Source organism: Dermacentor andersoni, chromosome 1, assembly GCF_023375885.2.
Source record: "Dermacentor andersoni chromosome 1, qqDerAnde1_hic_scaffold, whole genome shotgun sequence".
In the NCBI taxonomy this organism is placed as follows: Eukaryota; Metazoa; Arthropoda; class Arachnida; order Ixodida; family Ixodidae; genus Dermacentor; species Dermacentor andersoni.
The window spans coordinates 30,625,956-30,651,014 of NC_092814.1; the positions used below are offsets into that span (position 1 = coordinate 30,625,956).

At 42.4% G+C, this 25,059-nt stretch overlaps 1 protein-coding gene across 1 annotated transcript; it reads right to left on the reverse strand.

The window, feature by feature from the left end:
* LOC126546130 (protein CNPPD1) lies at nucleotides 1–25,059 on the reverse strand. The gene is made up of 8 exons (XM_050194236.2): nucleotides 24,867–25,059; nucleotides 24,192–24,288; nucleotides 23,514–23,598; nucleotides 20,932–21,052; nucleotides 12,012–12,140; nucleotides 9,020–9,081; nucleotides 8,502–8,619; nucleotides 1–500 (listed from the first exon to the last, which is right to left on the reverse strand). Exons 1-8 carry the CDS (start codon nucleotides 24,939–24,941, stop codon nucleotides 84–86), a joined length of 1,104 nt encoding a protein of 367 aa, XP_050050193.1. The 5' UTR covers nucleotides 24,942–25,059; the 3' UTR covers nucleotides 1–83.

The following is a 25,059-nucleotide window of genomic DNA, read 5'->3' on the forward strand; positions in this document are numbered from 1 at the left end:
GTGCACCTCATCTGCAGCCACACACTTCCCATACTTAGGATGTCCAAACAAAGCCATAGAGCCGACCAATGACGAGGCAGCCGTCAGAGGCTGAATGTCACTTCCACACAACTAGCCATCAGTGGATGGTGAGGTGCTCCCGTGCAAACTCGAGAAGCTTGTGGTCGAGCCGAGATACTTCGGCGTGTTGGCATGTTGGAAGCCAATTTGGAATGCTGGCAAGAAGGCTTGTTCTTCGATACACTGAGAGGTTTGTCCGGAACACATTCGACAGTGTCTTCTCTGTCTCGATCGGTGCAGGAGCTCAGGAAAGGGGGCACAACACAAGGCACGACAATGCTGGCATTGGAGTGAGCGGGAAGGAGGTTGATGTGCTGGTTGCCAAGACTTGAGCACTGCAAGAGCTGCTGGCTTGTGTGGGCAACCTTGTGTACAAGGACTGCTGAACCAAAGAGAGTCAGTGCTGCAGCAACATAGGCAATGGCAGATACGGCAATCACCTGTGCGAGAAGAAAGAGGCAGGGACTGAGGCAGCAAGCAACACCACTGGTACAATATTAGTGCACAGCCTACTCACTCCAAAAGTTGATTTTTTTACAAGTGCTTCAAAGGTCAATAAACTTGCCTTCACAAAATGCTAACACAATAGTTTGGCTACTACAAAACACGACTTTGCAAATGCAAAGAGGAAACACTTTTCTGACCCCTTGTATACTCCACTTAAGAAAAAACATTTTCATACTGCCAACACGTGCCACATCTACTGGAAGCAAAATTTATGACCACATATGCGATTTGATTTAGTGTCAAATGCATATGCTTACAGGAGTTGCACCTGACATGATATTTTTAACTCCATTTTTTTGCAATAAATGAAGGCCCAGAACCAAAAATTCACAGGAGAAATGCTGGCAAGCTTAACAGCACCCTGCATAATTTAGTATAATAGCTTTTCTACAGCCCATTTCGGTTTTGTTTCTCTGGAGCTGTCTGTCATGACGTCACGACACGCTAGGTGGTTACATGAGAGCAGGACATCACAACATTTTAACACTCACTCCAGCTCGCTGGTCACCTAGGCTGCTACTCTGTGTGAGGCCTGATGTAGCAGCATAGCAGACAATGAGCGAGACGGAGCGAGTGTCAAAATGCCACAATGTGCTGCTTTCACATGACCACCTTCTGTGTCGTGATGTCACGGTACAAGACGCCTTCTGGAGAGACAAAACCAAAACTGGCTGTAGAAAAGCTACGTATTATATTAAATTATTTAGAGTGCTCCTAGGCTTCCCTGTATTTGTCTAGTGTTTAGAGGCCTAGCATTTTCATTTAAAGTAAAGGTGGAAGAAAAATGAAAAAAAGAAAAGTATGAAATATGTCATTACTCACTTCTTCAACAGTAATATATAAAGGTATCACATGGTGTAATTACTTTAAATTGAGCTTCCACTTTTACCTTTTTTCCCCCCAATTGGTTTGGCAACTATCCTTCACCACTGCTGCTGGCAGCTTCAGCAGTTTCCCACCCAGTTTTTGTGGCTATCCCAATGATCAAATCCTTAGCACACACAAATTTCCAATGCTGATAAAAGTTATTCACACAAAACTTATCAGTTGCATAGGGGTCTTACTGCATGCAATACATTACTTGATGCATGCTAGAACTTCTAACGTGACAAAAAATGAAAAATATCAAAATGTTCCATATTTAGCCAGGATCAATTTGCCGTAAAAAAACCTGCATATAATAAGAGTTGTTTTTTTTTTTTTTTGAAAATTTGACATGCATTATCTTTGTATTGTATTATATTCAGGTACCAAATTTTCCACATTGGGATTCTTCGATTTTCCACTTCTGGCTACCCACGGGCTGCCAGAGCCAGCCATAACGGCTTCGTTTTTCTCGAGTTGCTCCGCCCACCGTGCGACGCACTTCCGACGTGCGTTTGTTTTACTCAGGCTGGACAGTTCTGGCTATGCACGGGCTGCCAGAACCAGCCAGGATGATTGTAGTCCGACTGCTCTCTGGAAGTTCTCCAGCTAGCAGACTACAAAAACAGGCAATGAGCGCCTGCTGCCAACTTTGTGGGGACTTGAATTGCAACATGGGCGCTTGAGGACTTTTACCTCGCTCAGCCAACTGCATAGCTACGGTCCACCTTCTTATTTCCTTACTTCTAGTGTTATCTAAGGTTCTAACGTGCCATTCCGCCTTGTGAGATGGAGCTACAGTCCACCTTCTGATTTCCTTACATCTAGTGTTGTCTAAGGTTTTAACGCGCCATTCCGCCTTGTGAAACGGTGCGATACGAGCGGCGGCGAACCATTTGAAGCTTTTTGTGTGTGTGTGACCCGTGAAGGCTTCCTCACAGCTGTGAACAGCTTGCCGTGCTTTCATGCGTGCATGCTATGTGCATCGTGTTATGCGCACATTGTGGACGCTCATTCCCACACATTGCGGTGGCTTTTCGGTTCATATTTTTCTCTGGTTTTATCCCTTTTCACACCTCTCGCATATATGCAGTGATATTTCCTCTTTCGTTAGCAAAGGCATTGCAGCTATAGCCAGTGTTTGCTCCATCTTTTTCGTCGTATGTTTGGGTGGCGGCTTGAAACCAATGTGTTCTAAAGAGGCCATTGATGTTAAAATAATGCTCTGGTTGAATAATGGCTACATGTACATTAGCTTATTATTCTCATGATCACGACCAATACTGTTTCTCGTCTGAAACGTCTTGCTGGTCACAGGCAGTGTGCATTTTCATACGCCAGCCGCATCCCCAGCTCCTTCAGCACAGGGGCAGAAGAGAAGCACCATCACCCGCAACAAACTTTCTGAAATTGAAGCCCAAGCAGGTTGGGATGAAATGTTATTTATACAAGACCTACCTGATATCCTGCTTTTTATTGTCTTGTCAAAAGATGACAAAACAGCAACTCATCAATGTCGCCTGTGAGTGACGTGATTGCTGTGAGCAGGCATCCTCGAGCGATCGCTTTCAGGAATACAATCACTATGTGCAATTCACATCTTGCATCGGACACATCCGAGGCCGTTTGTGCGCTGTGCAAAGTGCAGTGCCCTGTGCACGTCCTGTGCTGAGTCGCATGAAATCTCGCGAGGATGATCGTATCCCAGAGTGCGAATATATATTTTCAAAATGACAACATATAAATGGCCTGACCACTGATTGTGCGCTGGCCTTGCCAGCTGCTGCCATGCTGGTAACATGTTTACGTTTATCTCGCGGCCAGCTGTCTCGGCGTTTGATTTTGCAAACATCGGGCAGCTTTGGGTTGTCTTGGGACACCAGCCCATGTGACTTCCTATCAGGTCCGGAACTAGCTGGCTGCCAGAACTCCGTAAATCGAAAAGGCCCATAATTTGCAACCTCTAGTCACAGTTTCAGCTTTAAAATCTGCTGCAAAGCATCAGGCCTTTATTGTCCTCAGTCGCTCAATGTTATTTTGTTCCTCCATGGCTGCAATGGAAGCGGAAAACAGAAATCGTAAATGCCTACGCTTGCTGTGCTGAAACATTCACCGAGACCTGTACGTCAGATACCATGCGAGTGACTATGCTGACCATCGTCCCCTTTCCCCATTACTGATCTGCACGATGGCAGCTTCATAGAGGCAGCATGTGGAAAACGATTTAGGCTACTGAAACTAGCAGCAAGTGTCACAGCATGACGGTTAGGAGTGACAAGTTTAACACTATATCAAACTCGAAGGGTATCGCGAAATAGTTCGATATATCGATAATTAAAAATATAATATCCACCTATCTGAAGCTTATCTGAAAACTCCGCACGTCTTGAACCATTTCCAGGGATTGCGGAAAGCAGGATTTAACCTACTTGTTTCACTAAGGCCATCTCGAACACATAAATGTTTAGTTATTTTTTCACACATGATTGTCTCAAGTCGCTCGCGCTGAAGAATGGTTTTTGATATATACTGATCGCAACACTAACCCTAAAAACCCTTGTCACACAGATGCGAGACCACAGTGCGCTTCGCGCATGTCCAAGTGCTTGTTGCATGTTCTTATTCACAATAACATAGAAAAATACACAAAATTAAGAAAGCTGCACAGCGGGTAGGGAAGTAGTGTTTTCAGCCCTAAACAAGTTAAGCCAACTTTGCAGCCATGTGAACTTCGAAGGATCGAGGAAGGATGTGTACACCATCAAGCACACGAAGCCACAAGTGAAGTGCACTGCCAGTGTCTTGCACGAAATTCTACCCTGCCGCGGCAACACGCACATCAGTGGCGCTGCCTCAACGTTCGACTCAATAAACACTCTAACAACCTTCGGCAAAAGCAAGGAAGCAACTTGGCGCTACACTGTAGTGAGTGTAGTAGCACACCTGACTTTCACGCATGAAAGGTTATCAGAATACATAACGAAAAGTATACCTGAAGCTTACACAAGTCAGAAAGGTGGCGCTGCATGTGTTAGCATACCTTCAATAGCTAAAGAAGAAACCAGATTCTCGGAAGGTGCCCCCTAGATTCCCTTCTGAGGGGGATACCACATTTGAAAAAATTTGCGATGGGTCACCTTTTTTTGCGATTTTTAATCTTAATATTTTTTATCAGTGACAATGGGTGTGCACATGTGAGGTGGAGGCTGTGCTCACTTTATGTATTGCCATATTACGATAAAGACAACATTGTTAGACATTGCCTGTGTTGTGTACTTCCTGTCATTCCGTGTCTTGCCGAGCTGTTTCCCACTTCAAAGGACAAACTCAGCAGTGCAAACATCTCCATTTTGGCATTCCGTGTGTGGAGTCATTTAGTGAAAAGATAGTGTGACATTCACCCTTTTTCGTGGAGCACATATCGGACTGGGAGGTCTTTAGCATTTTTGAAGCAACGCGGTGATCTGCCCTTGGCAATAGCAAATGGCTGCAGTTTGCACGAGCCAACCATATTTTCAGCAAGCAAAACTGAGACATGCACCTTCCTCATTTTTCCTCCATGGCATGCACTGCCCTTCATGTTCAATGTCTTCTTTGACGGCATCTGCCAGAACAGTGCCGTTTCAACGGCAACGAATAATTCCGATGGTGCGAGAAGTGATTGAGGCCCCACTGAGATAAGTGCACTTGCAGTGGCGCACCACAGCATTCAATGTATCAAATGTGGCGGTAAACGGGAGTACGATATGCGCTTAGTACAGCGCAGTACTTTGCATGAGATTTCTAAGAGAATGTTCAGACTGTTTGATACAGACAAAAATTCTATGTATACCCAGAATGAACTGTTTACAAAAAATTGATTCTGGGGTTTTACATGCCAAAACCACGATATGATTATGAGGCACACTATAGTGGGGCTCAGCAGCGCATAGCCACCGGGCGACTGTGGCAGATATGGTGGAATAGCTGTTACGTGAATGGGGGATAGGTGTTGCATAAACTTGTCATAAATTGCTGCATGCGTCATGAACACCAAGCTGTCCACAGTAACACCAGTGATACAAGCAATGCACTGAGTGTGGGGAGAAACCCCGAGCTGCTCAAGGCCACAAGTGGGCATGTAGACTTAGTCATAGGGCTCATTTACACTGGTGACTTGCAGAAGTCGTACAACCAAGTTTGTCGCAAAGCGACTGGTCACATACAGTCAAACCTCGGTATAACGAAGCTGTACGTGAAGCACAAAACTTCATTAAATTGCACATTTCGTTAATTCAGTTTCCAAGTTTCAGCAGTAAAGATAATTTCATAAATTCACAGAACATTCCTGATAGATAGCATCTTGTGAGTAATCATTCATAAACAAATCGCAAGATGGTCAGGCCATAATAGTGTGGTTATGAACGCCAGCACACGCAGTGCAGATCGCGCTGAGAGCAATGCATCAGCATGGCTCCCATGGCACCGGAGATTAGCGTTTTGCATCGCACAGCACCGTAAATCTTGGACGCCATGGCTGACTGCGCTTAGGGCCTGCAGCCATCATCAGATGGTGCCCTAAAATTAAAAACAAGAGGGCAAAAAGATAAGAATATTCGTTCAGAGAAGACAGACAAACAGAAATGATGCTGTTTCACCAGAAAGGTGTAGCATTAATGGCAATAGCAAAGAGACAACTACACGAAGTAAGGTTCATAGTTTTATCGGTGTCACATGGGCAGAGCGCGTTCAGGAAAAGATCACTCAATGATCAAGAACACCCGCCGTCACAATGTGAGTGAATGCTTTACACCTCTGCCTCGGAAAGTTGATATTACGCGACTGCCAACACTAGACGCGCAGGAACAAACTGCGCATGAAGGCACCGTCTTGGCTCTGCCTTTGCACTTGCAAAAGATTAGCTCCAAGATACGGAATGCTGCCAGCATATGGACAGTCATGTGCAGCTACCACAAGGGTAGAGGAAAGGAGACGTGTGCGCTAGGGAGAGAGAGCGCATAGGCGTGCATCCCCTACCCCCCTACCCCCTCTATTGCACGCTCGCCCCTTCCCCACCCCGCTCGTGCTGAAGGAATCGTCAGCTCTCGTGTCTCTGAGCACGCCGAGCTGCCGTGCACCTTGCTGCCATGCACCCCACTGCCGTGCACCCTGCTGCCTCCGCAAGTTGTTACTTAAAGGGACGCTAAAGGTTAATATTAAGTCAACGTGGACTGTTGAAATACCATCCCAGAAACCTCGAAACGCTTGTTTCATGCGAAGAAGAGACTTATTTTAAGAGAGAATGCGTTCTGAAGCATCCACGTACCTCTAGCGAAGTTCAAATTGCCCGCCCTCCAATCGAGAAGTGGTGAGGTCATGGTCTCATAGTAACGTTGCGCCGTCGGTGATAAAATGGCACCCGCCTACGGCGCTACGGCTTTTCTTCGCGATGCTGGGCTCGACTTCAGCAATTTAAGAACGTGACCTGCTGCTGAGGGCTTGCGCTGCCGGCATCGTTGCGTGCTACTATGAAGGCAACTGTATGTCATGGCTGTACATATCTGCACATTTGTAGCTTTTCCTTCGTGAAAACCAAATGCCACTTCAACCTGCAGTTATTCGTGCGCTTCGGAGAATGCAGGCAAGACCGACAGAACAGCGCTATGGGAAAGCATTGCTTTGAAAGGCACTCCACACCACTTCAGTAAGTCGGCGTTGAACTCGTAATCCTCTGGACGAAAGTGGAACGAGCATACTATGCGATTTTTTTGGCTCTTTGCCAACGCACTGCGGCAGAGGTATGGCACTTAACCACTTCGAACGGAGAGGTTCACTCGTTGGCCCACAGTGATAAGTAACGTTGGATTCGTCGTTGCAACTGCCCTTAACCAAGTTCCGCGAACCGTTCGCGCATCCCGTGACATTACATCGACGTGGCATTCTCGCTGCTTGTTCCAATTGCAAGTTTCGCGAGCCAGCAGAACCAGCGCAGCACGACGCGATAACGAAACAACTGAAACTCCAAAGCGCGTGCAGCGCAGAGTCGAGCGAAAACGAAACCTTTCTACCACTCATACTACTGAAGGGTAACGTCAAAATGTTTTTTCTTAGAATCGAACAGAAGTAGACAAGTAGCATTTTCTTCAGTCTTATAACCTAATGAAATGATATTTTTAATACGAGTGGTCGAGTACTAGTGACATAAATTATGATGAGGAGTGCATTCGTCATCGGGCTAGTACCGGAATGTCGCTGGGGGATCTCAAATCGTGTCATGCATTTACCTCAATTTCTCGGTTACTAAAGCTCTGTTCGCGATTACATTGACGCCTTAGACGTTCTAGAGCATTGCTTTACCACTTTAACTTGACTTCATAGTAACCTTTAGTGTCCCTTTAACAAATGGCGCAGCGCTGTTTCTTGCATGCGCGATGGTGGGCGCACGCTTCGACGGCATTTTTGCCGCTAGAACTTTTCATGTGGAAGGACGCTTGCAAATAACTTGTTTCTCGGATGACATTTTTATAGTTTTCTGCTAGATTTACCAGCCATACAGGCTCCAAGTAAATGCTTGAAATGGCCAAAAACTTCCTTGAATCGAAACCCTGTCGCAATATTACCTTATTAAATTGTTAAAAAACACACACACTGTTATCAATGGAACCGAGATCGGGAAATAAAAATAGTTCATTACATCACGAATTTCGTTAAATCGAGGTTTGACTGTATAGGGCCGCAGATGCTCGCTTTCATCAAAGAACTACTGTTTTGGGTCAGTTGCTCGCTGCTTGATTGCCGTTGTGTATCAGCCCTTACCCTTCTCCTAAAATTGGAGCTGAAAGCACTCTGGAGGCATTTTGGCTTACATTTAACTACCAGATGGGGAAAACGTTCCCTACATCACTTAATGGCATGCACAATGATAGATTTTTATAATTCCGCTACTACTTCCACCGTATTGCATGCCAAGTATGAAAGGGAGTACGTATGCAAATGCAGACATGCTAAACTATACACAGCCGCATGATGACGAAATGTTTCAAATGTCCATGGAATTCTTGTGATTTTTTTTTAATGAGTGATGAACCCACCTTGATCACACCGTCATAGATTAGTAGCCAACAACGCTTGAGCACAGCACTCTTGCTCAGCACACACACATCCGTGTAAGTGGTCCAACCTCTCTTTGTGGACTCCAAGTATGCAATCCTGAAAAAAATTTCATTCTCAATACAGACAACCAGGTTTTTCTGAGGATAAGCGATCAGCATGAAATCAAACTTGAACAATACCAAGACTACTCCAATGCATTGTTCCGTTTCCAGGTGGCTGAAGATTGCAAAATGTACACTGGGGACCACTCCATGCTTGAGATACCAGCTACAGAATGATTACACATCACACTTTCATGTAATTATGCCAAAGGTGCTCTGGTCAGTTATTTCTAGTTTGCATTTCAATTTAAGTTAATGGTACATTCTATTGCAAAAAAGAAAGACCAGTGTACCGCTGCTGGCAATGCCGAGCCAGAATTTACATTTTGCAGTAGTGTGTGCTGCCAGATACCTCCAGACTCTTAAAATTAAGATGTTAAACTTCTTTTCCTCACCTTGTTTCCATGTTGTCCAGAACACGTGCAAATGCTTTGGGTTTCACATACAGATTCCAGTCCTGGAAGTCAAACAAATAAATATAAATAATCACTTGACAAAACATGCCAAAAAACAAGTTTGGGGGAGGGGGACAGTGTTAATACAATTGTCATACAGGCATTTCACAGGCCTTTGAACCGACTGTATGACTCAACCACAAAACAAGCACTGTACATGGACAGTTTCAATGACCCAAGTTAATAGCCTACTGAGTCGACAGAGTTGTCCAGTACTCAATCAAAATCTCGAAGGCCTTCGAGTGACAGGCATAGGCACCCTTAAAAACAGTGTTTACGCTAGTGTGCTTTAAACTACAAGTGTTGCTCCCGATCCACTACAGAAACACTGCAGACAGCAACCTCAATGCTGCTAGAACATTCAAACAAAATCAAAATTCCATAAAGAAAGACAAACTTGACAATAACTTAGCTAAAAATAATAAATTACTTCCTTGCAACATTAATATCCTCACAGAATTCAAATGAACTTTTTGGATACTTAGTTTGCAGATACATAGCTACTGCTTGCAACAGCGGTATCAAAAGCACTTGATGAGATTTCAGGTTACTGAAATGTTTTAACAGCCACACAGTTTTCCATGTAGCAGAGATAAAACTTTTTCAAGTTACTGAGAGAATTTAAAAGGCCACTTACATTACAGCCAGAAGAGTGCCCATGCGACACAGCTAAAGAACTGTATTAAATTTTCGTGCATACAGGGATACTGTATAAACATGAGAACCAAGTGATAACTAAATGTTTCACTATTATTTCCTTACAAAGTGTGGACAACAGTGAATCTGAATTGCTGTACCTGTAGCAGTCTACATCACTGCTGCAGTGGCAGCACGGTGCAGCTCAATAGACCAAAATGTGTAGTTCACAGCTGATTGGCTTATGAACACACCAACACAAGGAAACTAATTTGCAAAATTATTTATGAAACGTCGCTAAAGCTGTTGCAATTTTTACCTAAAAGGATGGTTCTATCATAATACACCATGCACAATATTTCATTCCTCAGACATGTGCCGCTCACCTATTTTTATCTGAATGTTAAGTTAATAAACTGATCAAGAAAACTATAAACAAATTACAAGCAACATGCCTTCATTTAGTAAAAAAATAAGTCACAGTAGAACCTCCTTAAACCGTACCCGCTTAAACAGTAGTTTCGTTTTAAAAGTTGTATAAAGTCAAATCACCGACTCAACGGCCATTGAACATAATGCATTTTGTATCCGCATAAACCGCACCAGCTAATTGCGTACGTATTGGTTAACATATAATGTTGCCACTTTTCGTCGCGCTATCACGGCGGTGCATTGTCTCCATTGGGCGGCCCAGCAGAACAACAAGTCTCAGAGACCAGAACAAGGGCCTCCAAGTGTCCTGTGCGTTTGCGCATGAAGCCATATCAACATCATTTCAGTGCCGTGCCAGAGCGTTGTGGCTTCGTGTAAGCTAGGACTCGCATCATGCCGAAGCTCGGATAAAAAACACCCAGTGCTCAGCATAGAAGAAAAATTAGACATCGTTTGTGCTATCGAACGTGGCACGAAGAAGACGGCGCTAGCTTGTGACAAGGTTCTACTGTTGACTACAGTGTGTGACATTTGGAATGCGAAAAAGTTGCTCGGCAGTGTTTCTGCGACCGCCAAAGGGTCGCTTAATTAATGACAGTTATGAGGACGACACGGAAAGCGACAGCACAGGCGATTTAGGCCCAACAGTTGCAGAAGCTGCACGTTATGTCAGTCTCATGGATGCAATCATCGCGACGAGAACAGCACCCTGTAATGAAAAAGGCGCCCCACAACTTCTGCAGCACTACCGTGCACGGAGAATATGCAAACCCAACTAGGAACCTGCCATGCGAGTGTTTGCCGAGAAGAGGGGGGCTGGCTAAAAAGCTGGCTCGCAGCTGGACTGCGGCATCGAATGAAAATAACCCACTTTTAGCGTGCAGAGTGAATAAATACTGCATGTTTCTGTCTTTTTATTGCACTGTTTCCGAGTTCTATTTTTGACAGGTAAGTGGGCAATCTCATGTTATTTCGCTTAAGCAGTACTACCGATTAGTACACACTTTTTCCAAGTTCCAGCCAACTACGAGGTTTCACTGTACTCTTGTTTGCATTTCCATTAAATCTGTGCAGAAACAGTAATTTTTGCAGTTCATTTCGAGCTAATGATAAGTGCATACCATCCGGCAGGGGAATTTGCACGAAACCGCTGTTGAATATTCAGATCCTGGTGACTAACTGTGCAGTACACCAGCAGTATACATTTCTGTATTCATGCAAATAGACATGCTTTTTTCTGCCCCAAATATTTTCTTGCCAGTGGGCCATCCCACAAGTAACCATTGATCACGACGTAGTCAGCAAGTTTGACACTCACATGGGTCACAGCCTTAAAACTGACCTGCCGACAACCTCTGTAAATGTTTGTCACATTGCACACCTCATGCTCAATTAAAATGAAAGCACTGCTTGCTGCAACTGCCATTACTACAATGGAGTCCCGTGGGCAGCCAGTCAACATGGTGTCATGCTTGGTGAAAATGCAGTAAAGAAAGTACAAAGCATTCCCACATGGTTCCCATCATGGCAAACAATGATTGTGGCAATGTGCTTTGAAATGCCATTCTGGCACCAGTATGCTTTGGTTGGATGCTAGCCCTAATTTTATGTAGTGCATTTATGGCAAGTGTGCATATCAATATTCAACTCTTTTTTATTCTACTTTTGCTCATTTGTTCTACTGTTCCCTGTGTTTCGAACCTCAACTGTCGCCTCATGTCTTCTATCAATATCAGCGTAAAATGTGCATTAAACCTATACAAGATTTAAAGGTGTTCTAGAAGAGCACGTGAGCGAGACATCACACAATTCCAAGAATTAGCAACGGCCCTGGTGGACCTGTAAAGAAGTCACTGGAACCTACCAGAGCATCCAGAAACTCCCTCTCCAAAAGGTTCAGGTCCTTCAGCTCCATGTTTGCTGATGCAGCCCATTCATTGTTGAAGACCTCATCCTCTTCACCATCGTCGTACAGGAATTTTGAAGCCACGAGCTACAGTTTCAAAAATAAATCTCCCTCAGGTTAGAAGTCCTACATGGCAGGTGGCTGTTAGATACTTCATTATCTATTTAATAAACAGAGTCACACTATAGGAGTAATTGCACAACATCTTTTAATGTGTGTTTAAGGAGGTCCTAGCCCAACAAAACGCAAGAAAAGCTACTAGTTTTTCATGACAGTTAGTCTACTAAATTTTTATTTAATGAAAGACAAAATGCAGCAAATAATTTTTTCATAATAAATAAGCTTACATAGTGTGCTTTGTAGGCGGGTATAAATAGCTGATAAAACTGCTTTAATAACAAAAAACTAAATATTCTGTCAAAATTGTGACATAGATGGAACACATTGCATTTTGACGAATGTTTGGCATCAATTATGCTGGGCAGCATTCCAAGCAAGAAAGAAAGAATGTTGCAATTTTGCCCAAGAGGCCAAGTATCGATAGTGCAAGCAAAATATTAGAAAACTACACAAATTAAGGTTTTTAGTTATGGCGGTCATATAAATTGCAGCAAACATTCATTTACTAATTAAATTAATTCACACGGTGTCGCACGCACACGTGAACAGATGTCACTTGATGACCAAGAACACTCGCTGCCACGTGATGAAGGGCACTACCCCATGTGCAGTGACGTTCAAAGTGTGCAGTGAAGGTAAGGTGCATGTGTGTGTCCGTGCATGTGTGTGTGATGCCTGTTTTCTGTATTGACATGTCAACCATCTCAAATGCCCCAATTAACTAGACCTTACGAGAGGAAACAAACTAACTTTCCCACTGAAAGGAAACTAAAGAGAAAAATGATTTCACCTTTATTAGTAAATTACCCTTCTACATTATCAACAATACCACTATTACCACAAAAAGAGGCTTGGCAATTCAGAAAAGGTGCAAGAAATACAGACTGGCGGCAACGCTGCCTTGAAATTCCTGCATCAGCTTGCCGTGACGTGGATTTTAACTGCATCTCCTAGGCCAACCCAGTTAATTGTCCATCGGTAAAAATGGACTACTAACGTCCTATAATGGAGCCTAACATTGAATTCAGCAAGTTTCAATAATGTTTACTGAGCCAACGCTGGCCCATATACAAAAATTTATTTTGAAATTCGTGACGTCATACTGACATACCAGAGCTAGGGTTTTGGCGCGAAATTTGAAAAAATGAAAACTTTGACCTTCATTTTCTCTTCTAGTAATCTCACAAAAATAATGAGAATAGAGCTTAAAAAAAAATACTTGATCAGTTTAAACTGATCTAGTGTTTCTCTTTAGCATCCCTTTAAATTCTAAAACCTTTTCTGAACGGAAGTCACATAACTTAACACAGCTTATTGACATAATATTCTTATAATAATAATATAATAATAATATATTATATAATATATAACATAATATAACATATATAATAATAAGAATATAACATAATATTCGAAACCCTTTGATTGGATTAATCATGCTACACTTTTAAAAAAGCTAGAGCATTACGGATTCCGTGGGGCATTTTACACACTCATGCAAAGCTTACTTGAGTGATCGCCAGCAGCAGGTACAACTTAATAACTATAAATCAAGCTTTCGATCCCTAACAGCGGAGTACCGCAGGGAAGCATCCTAGGGCCTCTACTATTTAATGTATATATTAATGACGTAGTAAGAATAGATGAAAATACCCAATTTATAGTTTATGCTGACGATACTAGCGTATTTTTTTATTATTATCAGATTTATTGGAAATTCAATATGAAGCAAATAACATACTCTGGAAACTGCACACCTGGAGCGTGAACAATTCGCTAACCATAAATGTAATAACCAAAAAACAAAAGCGATTTTATTTAGAGCTAAAAACAAGAAACTCAACTGATTTAGCGCTTTCTCTTGGTACATCAAAAATTAACGTGGTTCCTGCTGTGAAATGTCTTGGCGTACTCTTTAATGAAAACATGTCCTGGGATTCGCAGTTTGATTCTGTTTGTTCCAGCCTTTCTCGCTCAGTTGGTATATTATTGCGCACACGTTTTCCTTTGCCTGACAAAGTAAAACTGTCGTTGTATAATTCACTTTTCCTTTCAAAACTGTGCTATTGCTACCTTGTCTGGGGAACCACCACAATTTCCAACATTCTGAGGCTTTCTAGATTACAGAAAAAGGCTGTCTGTTTGATTGTCAATGCTCCGTATAATGCACACACAGGGCCCATCTGTAAAAATCTAAACGTAATACCTGTTGTCGACTTGTACGATTCTTTACTAGTGACACGCTACAAACAAGGCATTAAAACACACAATCTGTGCTTGAAAGAACTTGCTCATTTGACTGAAAGAATGCATGTTTATGGCATGTGCGAAATCACTTTTTGGTTTACACCACAGACCCGTACTAACTATGGCCAACAAATGATCGCATATACACTGCCTACTCTTTTAAACAACCAGCATTGTTTTCTGTAATGCTGCTGCTGTTAAGTTTTGATTTTGTGCTGAAAAGTTTCTCCAAGTTTTCATAAATTTTGATGTCGTGCATAAAAGTAAAGTATTTCCGTTTTAATGTTAATTTCAACACTTTTAGTTTTATTTTTCAAACGTATAGTTTTGGCATTGTAAGCTTGTCGCATACGAACATTTGCTGTTGCCCCTGTGAAAGTGCCACTATAGGGTACAGACCCCGTCAAGCTTCTGGCTTTTAGTCAGTGCCCCCAGCATTTTTGTACATACTGTAATGCAACGTAATGCTGAAATAAAATGGAATGAATGTGAAAAAATTCTGAGAGAGATGCTCTCTAAGTATAGACCCAGTATTAGGCGCGTCGAAAATCATTTCAATGTCCCTTTAACTGAAACGCAAATGTATTTTTTAACCCTTTAAGGATGAGACGTATAAATACTCCGAAAAAATGTTTCTTTTTCATCTAAATGTGCAAAACACATCAAGATAAGCATAATCATCAAAAAGCAAAAATATTTTGTGGGAATTTTTTCAGCAATAAGGGAAAACCCCAGACAGGAAACTGGAAGTGGACTTCACCCCAAGTCACCTAAGGCTTCGTTTTCAATTTGTACAGACAGCTCTCATCACACGTGAACCATAGAGGTAACTTTCATTTGTTTTTACATCACACGTGTGACACCACTGCAGCTGGATATCTTGCATCGGCCTGTCTCCTCTGACTTTGCTCTGTTGTTGTTGCCTATCACGTGTGTGGTTCCTACCCACAATGGGGGATTGGCCAAGAAATTGGTGGATTATTCCAAATTAATATGGAGCATAAATTTCCGAATATCTATGGAATTGGCATTGAATAGCGTAGAATTACCTGTTAAAATAAAATCAGAAAAGTCATATGGAATTAGTAATAATTAATTTAAAAGTACAAAAAAATTGAACTTAGCAGGGCATTCGTTTAGATTCTGTCAGAAATGTTTGGACAGCAAAGCAAGCATCCTGGTGGCTGAATCCAAAAGTGGATGCCCCGAAAGAATAGCAGGTTCTGTCAAGTGTAGGCCAATTCTTCGAAAAGGTATTTCTAACAATCTTTTTCTTGCCGCAGTAAAGCGGCGACAAGATAGAAGAAAGTGATGTATCGTCTCCTCATGACAATATGAACAGAGGGGGGAGGGAACCAAACCCAACCTGTGTAAGTAGAAGTTCAGGGAGGGAATGCGGCAACGTAATTTGGTAAGAGAGACCTCAAGCATCTTTGTGTTACAGGATTCGCTACGCCAGGGAAATGCCAGGTGCTTACAATCTGAGAAGCAGTCAGATCTGAGTTTGATAAGGCTATTCTAATTGACCGCATCCGAAATCTAGCCACCGTGATCTGTGCTGTCGCTGGTAGAATAGGAAGAACAGGGCCGGAAAGTAATGTCCTTGCTACTGAATCGGCAGTTTCATTAAAAACAACAACTTTTATGACCAGGTACCCAAATCAAATGAACACATTGCACATGGGCAGGAACTAGCAAGTTGAAGAGTTTTAGCATGGGTGAATCGTTAGTAGTGGTAAGGGAAGAGCATAAAGAAAGGGAGTCTGTAAGAATAGCAGCTGTTGTAATCATTAGGCCTAATTTACGTAAAGCTAGAATTACTGCAAAAAACTCGGCCAGAAAAATAGGAGCAAAATCAGGCAATCTGAAAGAAAAAGACTAGTCAAGTGCAGGACAAAATATTCCAATGCCAGCTTTTTCCTCACTCTGTGAGGCATCTGTTGCAATGATAATGTTTGTTTCTAGGGTGCTTAGGTGGTCTAGCAACATGACGTTTAAGATGCTGTGAGTAGTTTCACGTGGTTTGGGAAAATGTCATCGAACCTGATCTCCTGGTAATTTGAATGCGTATTATTAGGAAGCACATAGTGAATTTGCACATTTAGTGGTTCAAGTAAAGTTTGCACAAATATAATCTGTGGTGTATGAAACCTGGGCCAATGAACAGGAAAAAATAATTCTGGATCGGAGAGGAAAATTATTTGAGGATGGTTTAATGGTGATTCATATAGTCTTAACCCTTTGAAGGTTTTTGCCGTACATGTCAGCAGCGGTGTTCTGTCCTGCAAGGTCTTTGCCGTACGGGTACGGTTTTGACCCTCCGTTTGAAATTTTGCGCCATAATGATGATGCGTGCTCACTGGGAGGTGCTGCCCCCTCTTAGGACTTATAAGAAGCATTTGAAATGTGTGCTACCTTCTTGGGGAGATAAACGGAACTGATTTCTAGCTTCAGCGCGGCGTGCAGACTGCGGCAACACCCCTTTTGCGGTTTCGGTTTCACCGCGTGATCGCAACGGAGGCGCGCGAAACGTCATTTTTCTTTTTGTCGGCACTCTCTTGCAGAGGCGGTGGAAGTTGATTTCTATCTTGATTGGCGCTGCTCTTAGCTTGTTTATTACCGCCGCTCACGAGGTATTCTCGCTCTCTGCGGCAATGCGCTTACGCGAGAGGGTGCCGCAGACATCTGCCCAAGGCAGCCAGCCGCACGCACGCAGAGAAGATGTCATGTGTGCGCCAACACAACTCGTCGCTTCAAGAGAAGAACACACATGCATTTTAGGTGTGCAGACTGCGATAAGGCACTGTGCGGAGACCAGTGTTTCAAGGAGTACCACACTCTGAAATACTATTGAACATTTTGCAGTTCTGAGTGATGCCGACACCAAAATACTGTTCCTAATATTTTTTTTTACTCTTTAATCCCGACTTTATACATCTTGTACATTCAAGATCCGCAATAAAGTAATTTGACCACCTGGGAAAGTTCTTTTCAAAATAATTCGACCCTCAAAGGGTTAAGAAAGTCTGAACGGTCAGAGGGGGAAATCGCCATAAAATGGGAGGGATTCTTGCTTCCAGGTATAATATGGCATTTGCAACGTATTTTGGAAGGCCTAAGCACAGACGTAGCGCCTCTCGTTCTAACAACTAGCGGCCGAAGCGTGTATGATGGAACACCTGAATATAAAACACATACAAATTCTAAAACCGGACGAACATACATTTTATATACCATCAAGAGGGATTTTTTTCGCATACCTGTTCTTCGATTACTCAACCTGCGCAAAAGACCCATTGTACGAGCTCCTTTTGTCGCAATATATTCGATATGCGGCCGCCAGTTAAGGTTTCCATTGTAAATAACTCCAAGGTACTTGAGTGACTCTACTTGTGGGATATCTTCTATATGATAGTTAAGTGATATGTATACTGGGTCTTTAATGGGAAAAACAAGGATAGCACACTTATTAGAATTCAGGTTTAAGTGTAAGCTATATCCAGCCAGCCAGCCAGCCCTGAGATACGACTGCAAAATTTCGTAACGAGAGTATATGTCACTAGCCATACCAAAAAAAGGCAATGTCATCAGCATAAACGTAGGTACTGACACCTGGGTGAACGGGATTTTGCTCAGTAAAATATTAAATAATACAGGTGATAGTACCGATCCCTGAGGCACACCTCTCGTTTGCTTGTGTTTACTAGAAGAATAGCCGCTTCGAAAACAATAGAATTCCCTGTCTTTTAAAAATTCATGCACCCATACTACAATATAGCCGGGAAAGCAATGGCCCTGTAACGGATTTGTTAAAATTGTATGTTCAATGCTTTACATATATCTAAGGAACTAAAGCCGCATATTTTTTTTTTGTCTGGTGATGTTAATGCGACTTTCAAGGTCTACCATGCACATGCCATATTGAATAGCCAGATCTAAATCCAACTTTACAAGGACTCAACAATTGATTTTCATCAATAAACTCTATTAATATGCCCGCGAAGCACACAGTGAGTCGTGTGCCACACTTCTTCCTCATCCAGCCTTCCTGCTCTAAACCAACAAATGACGCTTGGTACCTGTCATTCAGTGTTGGCCGAAGACATTTAGCCAGAAATTTCGTACTCAATACTGAAACTTGACAAGAAAAATGTTTTTTTTTTCTGGTATGTTGCCTGCAGGCAACACTCGTCAATAAAGGGTTAAAGACTGATATCTCGAAAGTGGTGTTTGCTTTAGAATTTCTGCTAAGCAAGCATGACTTCACTATTGCTCAGCTTAAACTTTGCAATTGCAACATTTGCCCTAAAGTGACTAATTAAAATAATTAGTGAATATTCTTGATGAGCTACCTGGACATTGCAGTTTGTGGAAAAAGTACTATGTCCCACCTCACCTTTAGGTAATCCAGAGAAGCCGTTTAAATTGCGCTCTATGCTCCATGCTATCTGTCAGGGCTGGGCAGTATCAAAGATTAAGATACTATTTGGGTATCTTGTATCTGTATCATGATACAGTTGTCAGTACAGGTATCGGTATTTGTATTTTCAATACATCAGTTGAGATATTGACACATGTACTTATCTTTATCGGGCAACCACGTTTCGCCGCCTAACAAATGTAATCGCACAGCGTGGGACGCGCCCGCATGTATCCGAAGTTTCTGGAAAGTTATCGATGCTTCTATCCACTGTCTGTTGTCGCCGAACCATATGTTATCTGATTTCATCACCTGACGCGAATGGTGTAGAACTTTGTGGAAGGCACGCAGGTCCGAACGATTAGTCTGGAACATTCGACGACTGCTCTATAAAAGCCGACGCGCTTGACTCGCTGATCAGATTTCCGACGATCGCCGACTGTGTTCGCCGCTATCGTTGTGCTATAAGTGTAGCCTGTTTTTGTGGGCACAGGTTCGCCCAATAAAAGCTAGTTTTGTATTCCACCGTATTGCTGCTTTCTTCACCGTCACTACCACGTGACAATATCCTGTGCCTTAAGATACACCTACTGCCAGAGTTACTGAAGGCTAGCAAATAATGGCAACTTAAGACGCAGCCATTTAATGTTAGCTCGTAACTTTAATAGCCACAATGATCAGAAAGATGACTACTGCACAGTACGGTGCCTTCTAGAATCCCCACACTTTCCAACTGGAATGACTGTAGAGCGCCAGTAGGCCTCTACTGATAAAATATGGAACTGTGCAGTGCTATATAGTATGTCAAAAACAAGAGCGGTGTACCAAACTAGAAGCGATCGTCAGTTGTTAGAAGAGTACATGATTAATCAGCATTAGTTTCAGAACAGTATATTTATTTATTTATAGATACTGCGATCTTTTACAAGATCTTAGCAGGGTGGGAACATACAAGTACATTCATACAAACATACAGTTCAAGCAATCATGCCGATGCTTGAATTCAACCTGGCAAAAGGACAAAATACATGAAGAAAGGAGCAAATAAACTATGTGCGGTTGAGTCATGAATGGAGGTGCACCTGAAAATATGGCAAGTTCATACCACTTTGTACATTGTGTGTTTCTGTCATGATGGTTTCTGAATATTAAAAATACGAGTCGAGATAAAGTTATCATTTTTGCCAACCAAGCTTTGTAGCAGTGACAGTCATCATAAGTTAACCAATAATTGACCATATATTAATAATCAAAAGTTTTATACTGCATAACTAAGTACTTCCCTAATTGGGCACGTAATTGTGCAATAAACTTTGTGCATAGCACCAGTTTCGTTAAATAACGACTGAAATTATATAATCAAATGCACCACTATTGCAGTTAATAGTTTTTCGTACTGTCTTTCTCCACTGTGAAGAATCATATTTACTGGAACAGCGATGCATGTCGTGGCAAATTTTAATACTGCACATTTTATGATCACAGCTCCAGTCATTGCTAAATAGTGGCACAGGTGCCTGTAATTTAATTCAAAGCAGCCCCCAGAAGTATAGGGATAAACCCGATGAACTTTTTGATGCATTTCTTCTGCTCTCTGCTATTTTGTGGTCGCAACTGCGGCAGACAAAGAGCGTATCATATGTGCAATGTAGGCAGGTGTCGGGACACACTGCAAAGGTGTTTAAAGTTATACCAGCCAAGTAATTTCTTAAAAAAAAGAAAAGGGAATGGCATCACAATTTGTAAGCATAACCTGTACTGCAATTGTTGTGCTCTGTCAAATTGCCACAATATCCCAGCCTTCACATGCATAGCAGCTTTATTGTGCACACAATGAGGCTGCCACCAGAATACACCAATGTTAGGTGCAAGTAGAACCCTCATCGTATCTGTTCTATATACTAGATGACAAAGTATATTTAATAATTAAGAAAATTTTATTATTTCCACATTCTATTGTAACACAAGCCCAACTAGTTTCATGGAGGAGTAACTGTGAAATCTGTGTTATAGAGATTTTCAAAGTAAATGACAATTCCACACATAGAACAGCACATGAGAAGACAGCGACCTTCTAAAAACTTGACTCACCATAGATACCAGGAACAAGTCACAAGATGAAACAGAAGTCATGTACTGTGGGTTCTTGTGTCGCAGTTGGTCCAGGTAAACCATAGCCAGCATCATGGAGCATGGAGTAATACAGGCCCTCCTAGAGCAATGAACACAACGCACTGTAGATACTCTTCAATTGCAGATTTCCTCTCCACACACATAGGGAGAACGTGGTTGCCCACAGTTTCCACCGCTGTGACACTGCAGTTGAAGAGTGCACTATGGAGCAACCATTAACTGATAGCACATGACACAGTCTGCTTGCACAGCATTTCAAATTTGTGTCATGCTATTGTTCTTTAAACACTTACTGCAGCAGCCACGATTACCTTGCCTACTTCCAGCAGTAGACAGCATGTGCACAATTCCACTACAAAACATAAAAATCGGACAGCATGTGTCCACCATCAACACAGTACCGAGATAACTAAGGCGGTTCAGAAAGTAAACCGTTACGAGATTGCACTACTTCGCGTTAGATAAGGACCGAATATGCCTGCCAAAATCTTCTTGCGCGTCAAAGGGCAGCCGCCTGTTCACAGTGCCCGTATTTGAAGAGGTCTTCGTAAAGATTGATGCAATCTTTGTCACGCCAAAGCGTTGTCTCGTTCACAGCATCTTCTTTTTTTTTTTTTTTTTTTGAGTTCTGCGAGCTCTCTTTTTTGTTAGAAAAAAGGTCCGTACGAATTCTGGATTGCTTTAACCCTACAAAGCCCAAACACCATTTCAAGAAAATTAAGATAGCTTGTTCACTATTATTTCTTGTCATGGAGAGTACAATGGTATGGAGAAAACAGTGAAATGATAATTAATTAAAAACTAAATAGAATGGTAGTCATTTAGTTAATATTTTGGTGAACTATCTACAACTGAAAACATGCTCTAGCATATAAAAAAAACGCTAGTATGGGCTCTACATTATGTTTCCAGCACATAAATCAGATATTTTAGTCATCAAATTCAGCGTATCAAAAATGATATGTTGGGCTTTGTGAGGTTAAATGCTGTTATTGGTCATTGCTCAATGTTCTCCACAACTTTTTCATTGGCAATTGATCAATCAGGTAAGTTTACCAAGTTAGCTAACCATATTTGTGCATATGAAGAAATACTCACAGTGACAGCCATCAACAATCCCTAGCATCAACATATACTGTGAACGCTGTTCGCAGTGGCCTCTGTTATTATTTTTAATTCTTGGTGACATTCAAGTGGGATAGCAGCATACCGCAGAAAAAAAGTGAAGTTGATTACTTCATCATTCCATGTTTGCAAGTATTTCACAGTGCTTTCCAAGTAAAAAAAGCCTTTATTTTTGAAAATAATAAAGGGATAAAAATGTTCACTGGGCTTTCTAGTCTGCCTCGCTGACCAATAGTTTGCACAAGCTCAATTATTTGGTCTTATTCGCGGCTCTGCTACAGGTTCCATAAAGCCAACGTAAAATGGCGACCAATATTTTGGATGTCAAACGATGGTGTATTAAAATTTTCCAACTCGATTTGAACAAATTGCGTTAGGAACATCGTTGCCGTGAATGCGATTTCATGTTTTTACTGAACTTTGACAACCACCATTAGGCCGCTGAGGCTGAGGTGCGCTGGTGTGGGAAATAATGTAGCCAGAGTAAAAGCTTGAGTGACAATTATGGCTGCCATTGGGTATTTGTGGCCAAGAAGTTTCACGAAAGCAAGCAGGTGGTTCGTTGGCGTGCTGCACTACGTATTAGCCCGGTAACTGGACATGGTGAATGTGTGAAATGGGTTTGGAACATTAATTTGACCATTCATCAACGCAGATTTACCGATAGCATGCACAAACGAGCACTAAAATGTATAACGAAACTGATGAGCTACACATTGAACAGACCGTGAGTTTTCATTCAGCTGAGAGCACAGGTTTGCTTGCCTACTGTCCCATAAAAAGAGCACCAGTTCAAATCATCCTTAGTTGGCCCGCATAGTTCTCCTAATGCACAAGGCTTATACAAAACATTTGTAATGCATTGTATAGCACAAAACAATTTTCATTTCCATGCGGCCAAGTTACAATGCGCCACTGAAGACACCCACACTCCAAAGAAGCCAACGCTGAAATGTATTGCTTAGGCTTGCTTTCCAGGGCTAAACACTAGAAAACACACGATTATGGCTGTGTGGTTACTACTGAACACACACATCATGCTAAATTTGTCAACTTCTTACGAAATTTGTATTCTGGCGCAGGCTTGTGCAGCTCGATCGTTTGGTGGAAGATAGCATAGCATTTCCATCCTTGGAAATTTATTCACACATATAGGGTGTTTGTACAAAAAAAAAAAAAAAAAATCTAACATATCGAGTTACACAAGTTGGGTGCATAAATATGAACACACAAGTGCGCATGTCTGCCCATCCTTCACATCCAAGTCCATGCTGTTACCAATTTAATAATGTAAATAATAAGCTACTTGCAGCTGCAATGTCACTGGTGTTTAATAAAGGGGGCTCAAGTATAAGTGATGACATCATTTGTGGCCTCATTAGTACTAGAATAGTTGAGAAGCTATGGCAACATACCTTGACACCGATGCTGCATAGTGCATGTCGAGAACTTTAAGCCCATCATTTGGCAGGACCTTTGAAAACATCTCAACAGAGATTCCTGAAACATGCAAAAGTAATGTTACTTCACAAACCTGCTGCTTCGTTACTAGAACTGCCTTGCTCATCAACGAATGACACATAGTAGTCATACTAAGAAAAGATGAAATGCTCTGGCCTCAATCGAAAAATGAGGGGGGGGGGGGGGGGGTTAAATACACGTAATTAACGACGTGAAGAGGTCACAGCAGTGAGTTTTAGAATTTGCGGACAATATGGGCCAAGCGTACGAAAGAACTCAAGCAAGGTTTCGGTTCTGCGTACAGCGTTGTATACACTTTTCCACACGCTAAGTCCATTGCGTCCGTTGTTTCTTAGTTGGAAACTACGCGCAACACTAAAATGCAGTGTGCGGTTGCAGCGCTCCAGGGAGCGAAGTTTCGGCAAGACATCACAGGCGTGTTATGCATGCAATATAGAAATGGCAATAACCTTGTTACTTAAGCAACAATGAAGAAAGTGATCGCTGCGAAGCGGTGCGCATCACAGGGCACAAGTAAGATTCCTGTAAGTAGAGGTTTTAGGCACGGGTGGGCCATGGCGAGCGTAGAAACAGGTAAGCTAACGTGCAACACGAAGTGTGCGTCTCTTCACCTGTCAGCGCCAAGGAAGGTCGGTCCGTCGTCGGCAGTTTTCCATAGTAGAGTGTCTTCCTGATCCGGTCACTGAGTTCCACATGGTCGCCAAATATCTAGCAGGCGAAATAATACGCGAATAAACATATCAGAACTGGCAGAGCAGACTTGTCGCCCACCTTGTTAACGGACACAGCTGCACGCTTTTACGCTAACTGCCTCGCCGTAGAAGACACCACTTTCGCTTCCGTGGACCGTGAAGTGCTTGTTTGGCGCGGGAATGACGCATCGCGGGTGCGTCAACGGCGTTCGAATATGGTATTCGCAGCGAAGGCTACGCACGACGATTACGCTATGTAATTAACATAGCGTAATCATTTTAAATAGGTCACTTTACTACTACGTCAAAATCCCAGTGGAACACAGAACACGATCCAGCCCGACAAAAATAAAACTAAAATCTGAAGGCCGTTCCACACAAGACCGCAGGTGCATCGTCAGGCTACCTCGTAAACGGCGCAATATTATGTTTTCCCGTTGAAGAAGGTCATGAAACGGGCACCTTGTTACACTTCTATCCCTGAAGTCAAAATTATTTACTATTTTTTAAAGTACATTGCTTAAATAATCATTAAAGTATGTTGGAACACCGCTGCACGCGACAGACACCACAGGGCGCTTGGTTGTTCCTTACTTGTAAATTGGGGCCTAAAAGCAGATCCTCCTGGTCGTTGTCAAACGAAATAGCGCGGAATAAGTTCATTTTCATGAGATGATCACCAGCGTCGAAAGCATTTAATGTTTTCCAGGGAACCACGAACGTTTCCGAATACCACTGCCGCAGCCAATCTTTTCGCTCGCGGTCCCGCCTGGTCGCGCTCTCGAGC

What these genes read in the sequence shown, in the direction of transcription:
- LOC126546130 (XM_050194236.2), bottom strand. Translation starts at nt 24,941, where the DNA reads ATGAAAATGAACTTATTCCGCGCTATTTCGTTTGACAACGACCAGGAG. An exon ending in TATGCAGCATCGGTGTCAAG is followed by an intron (nt 21,053 to 23,513) that starts GTATGTTGCCAT and finishes TCATTGCTCTAG; the next exon opens with GAGGGCCTGTATTACTCCAT. An exon ending in TCTATGACGGTGTGATCAAG is followed by an intron (nt 501 to 8,501) that starts GTGGGTTCATCA and finishes CTTCTCGCACAG; the next exon opens with GTGATTGCCGTATCTGCCAT.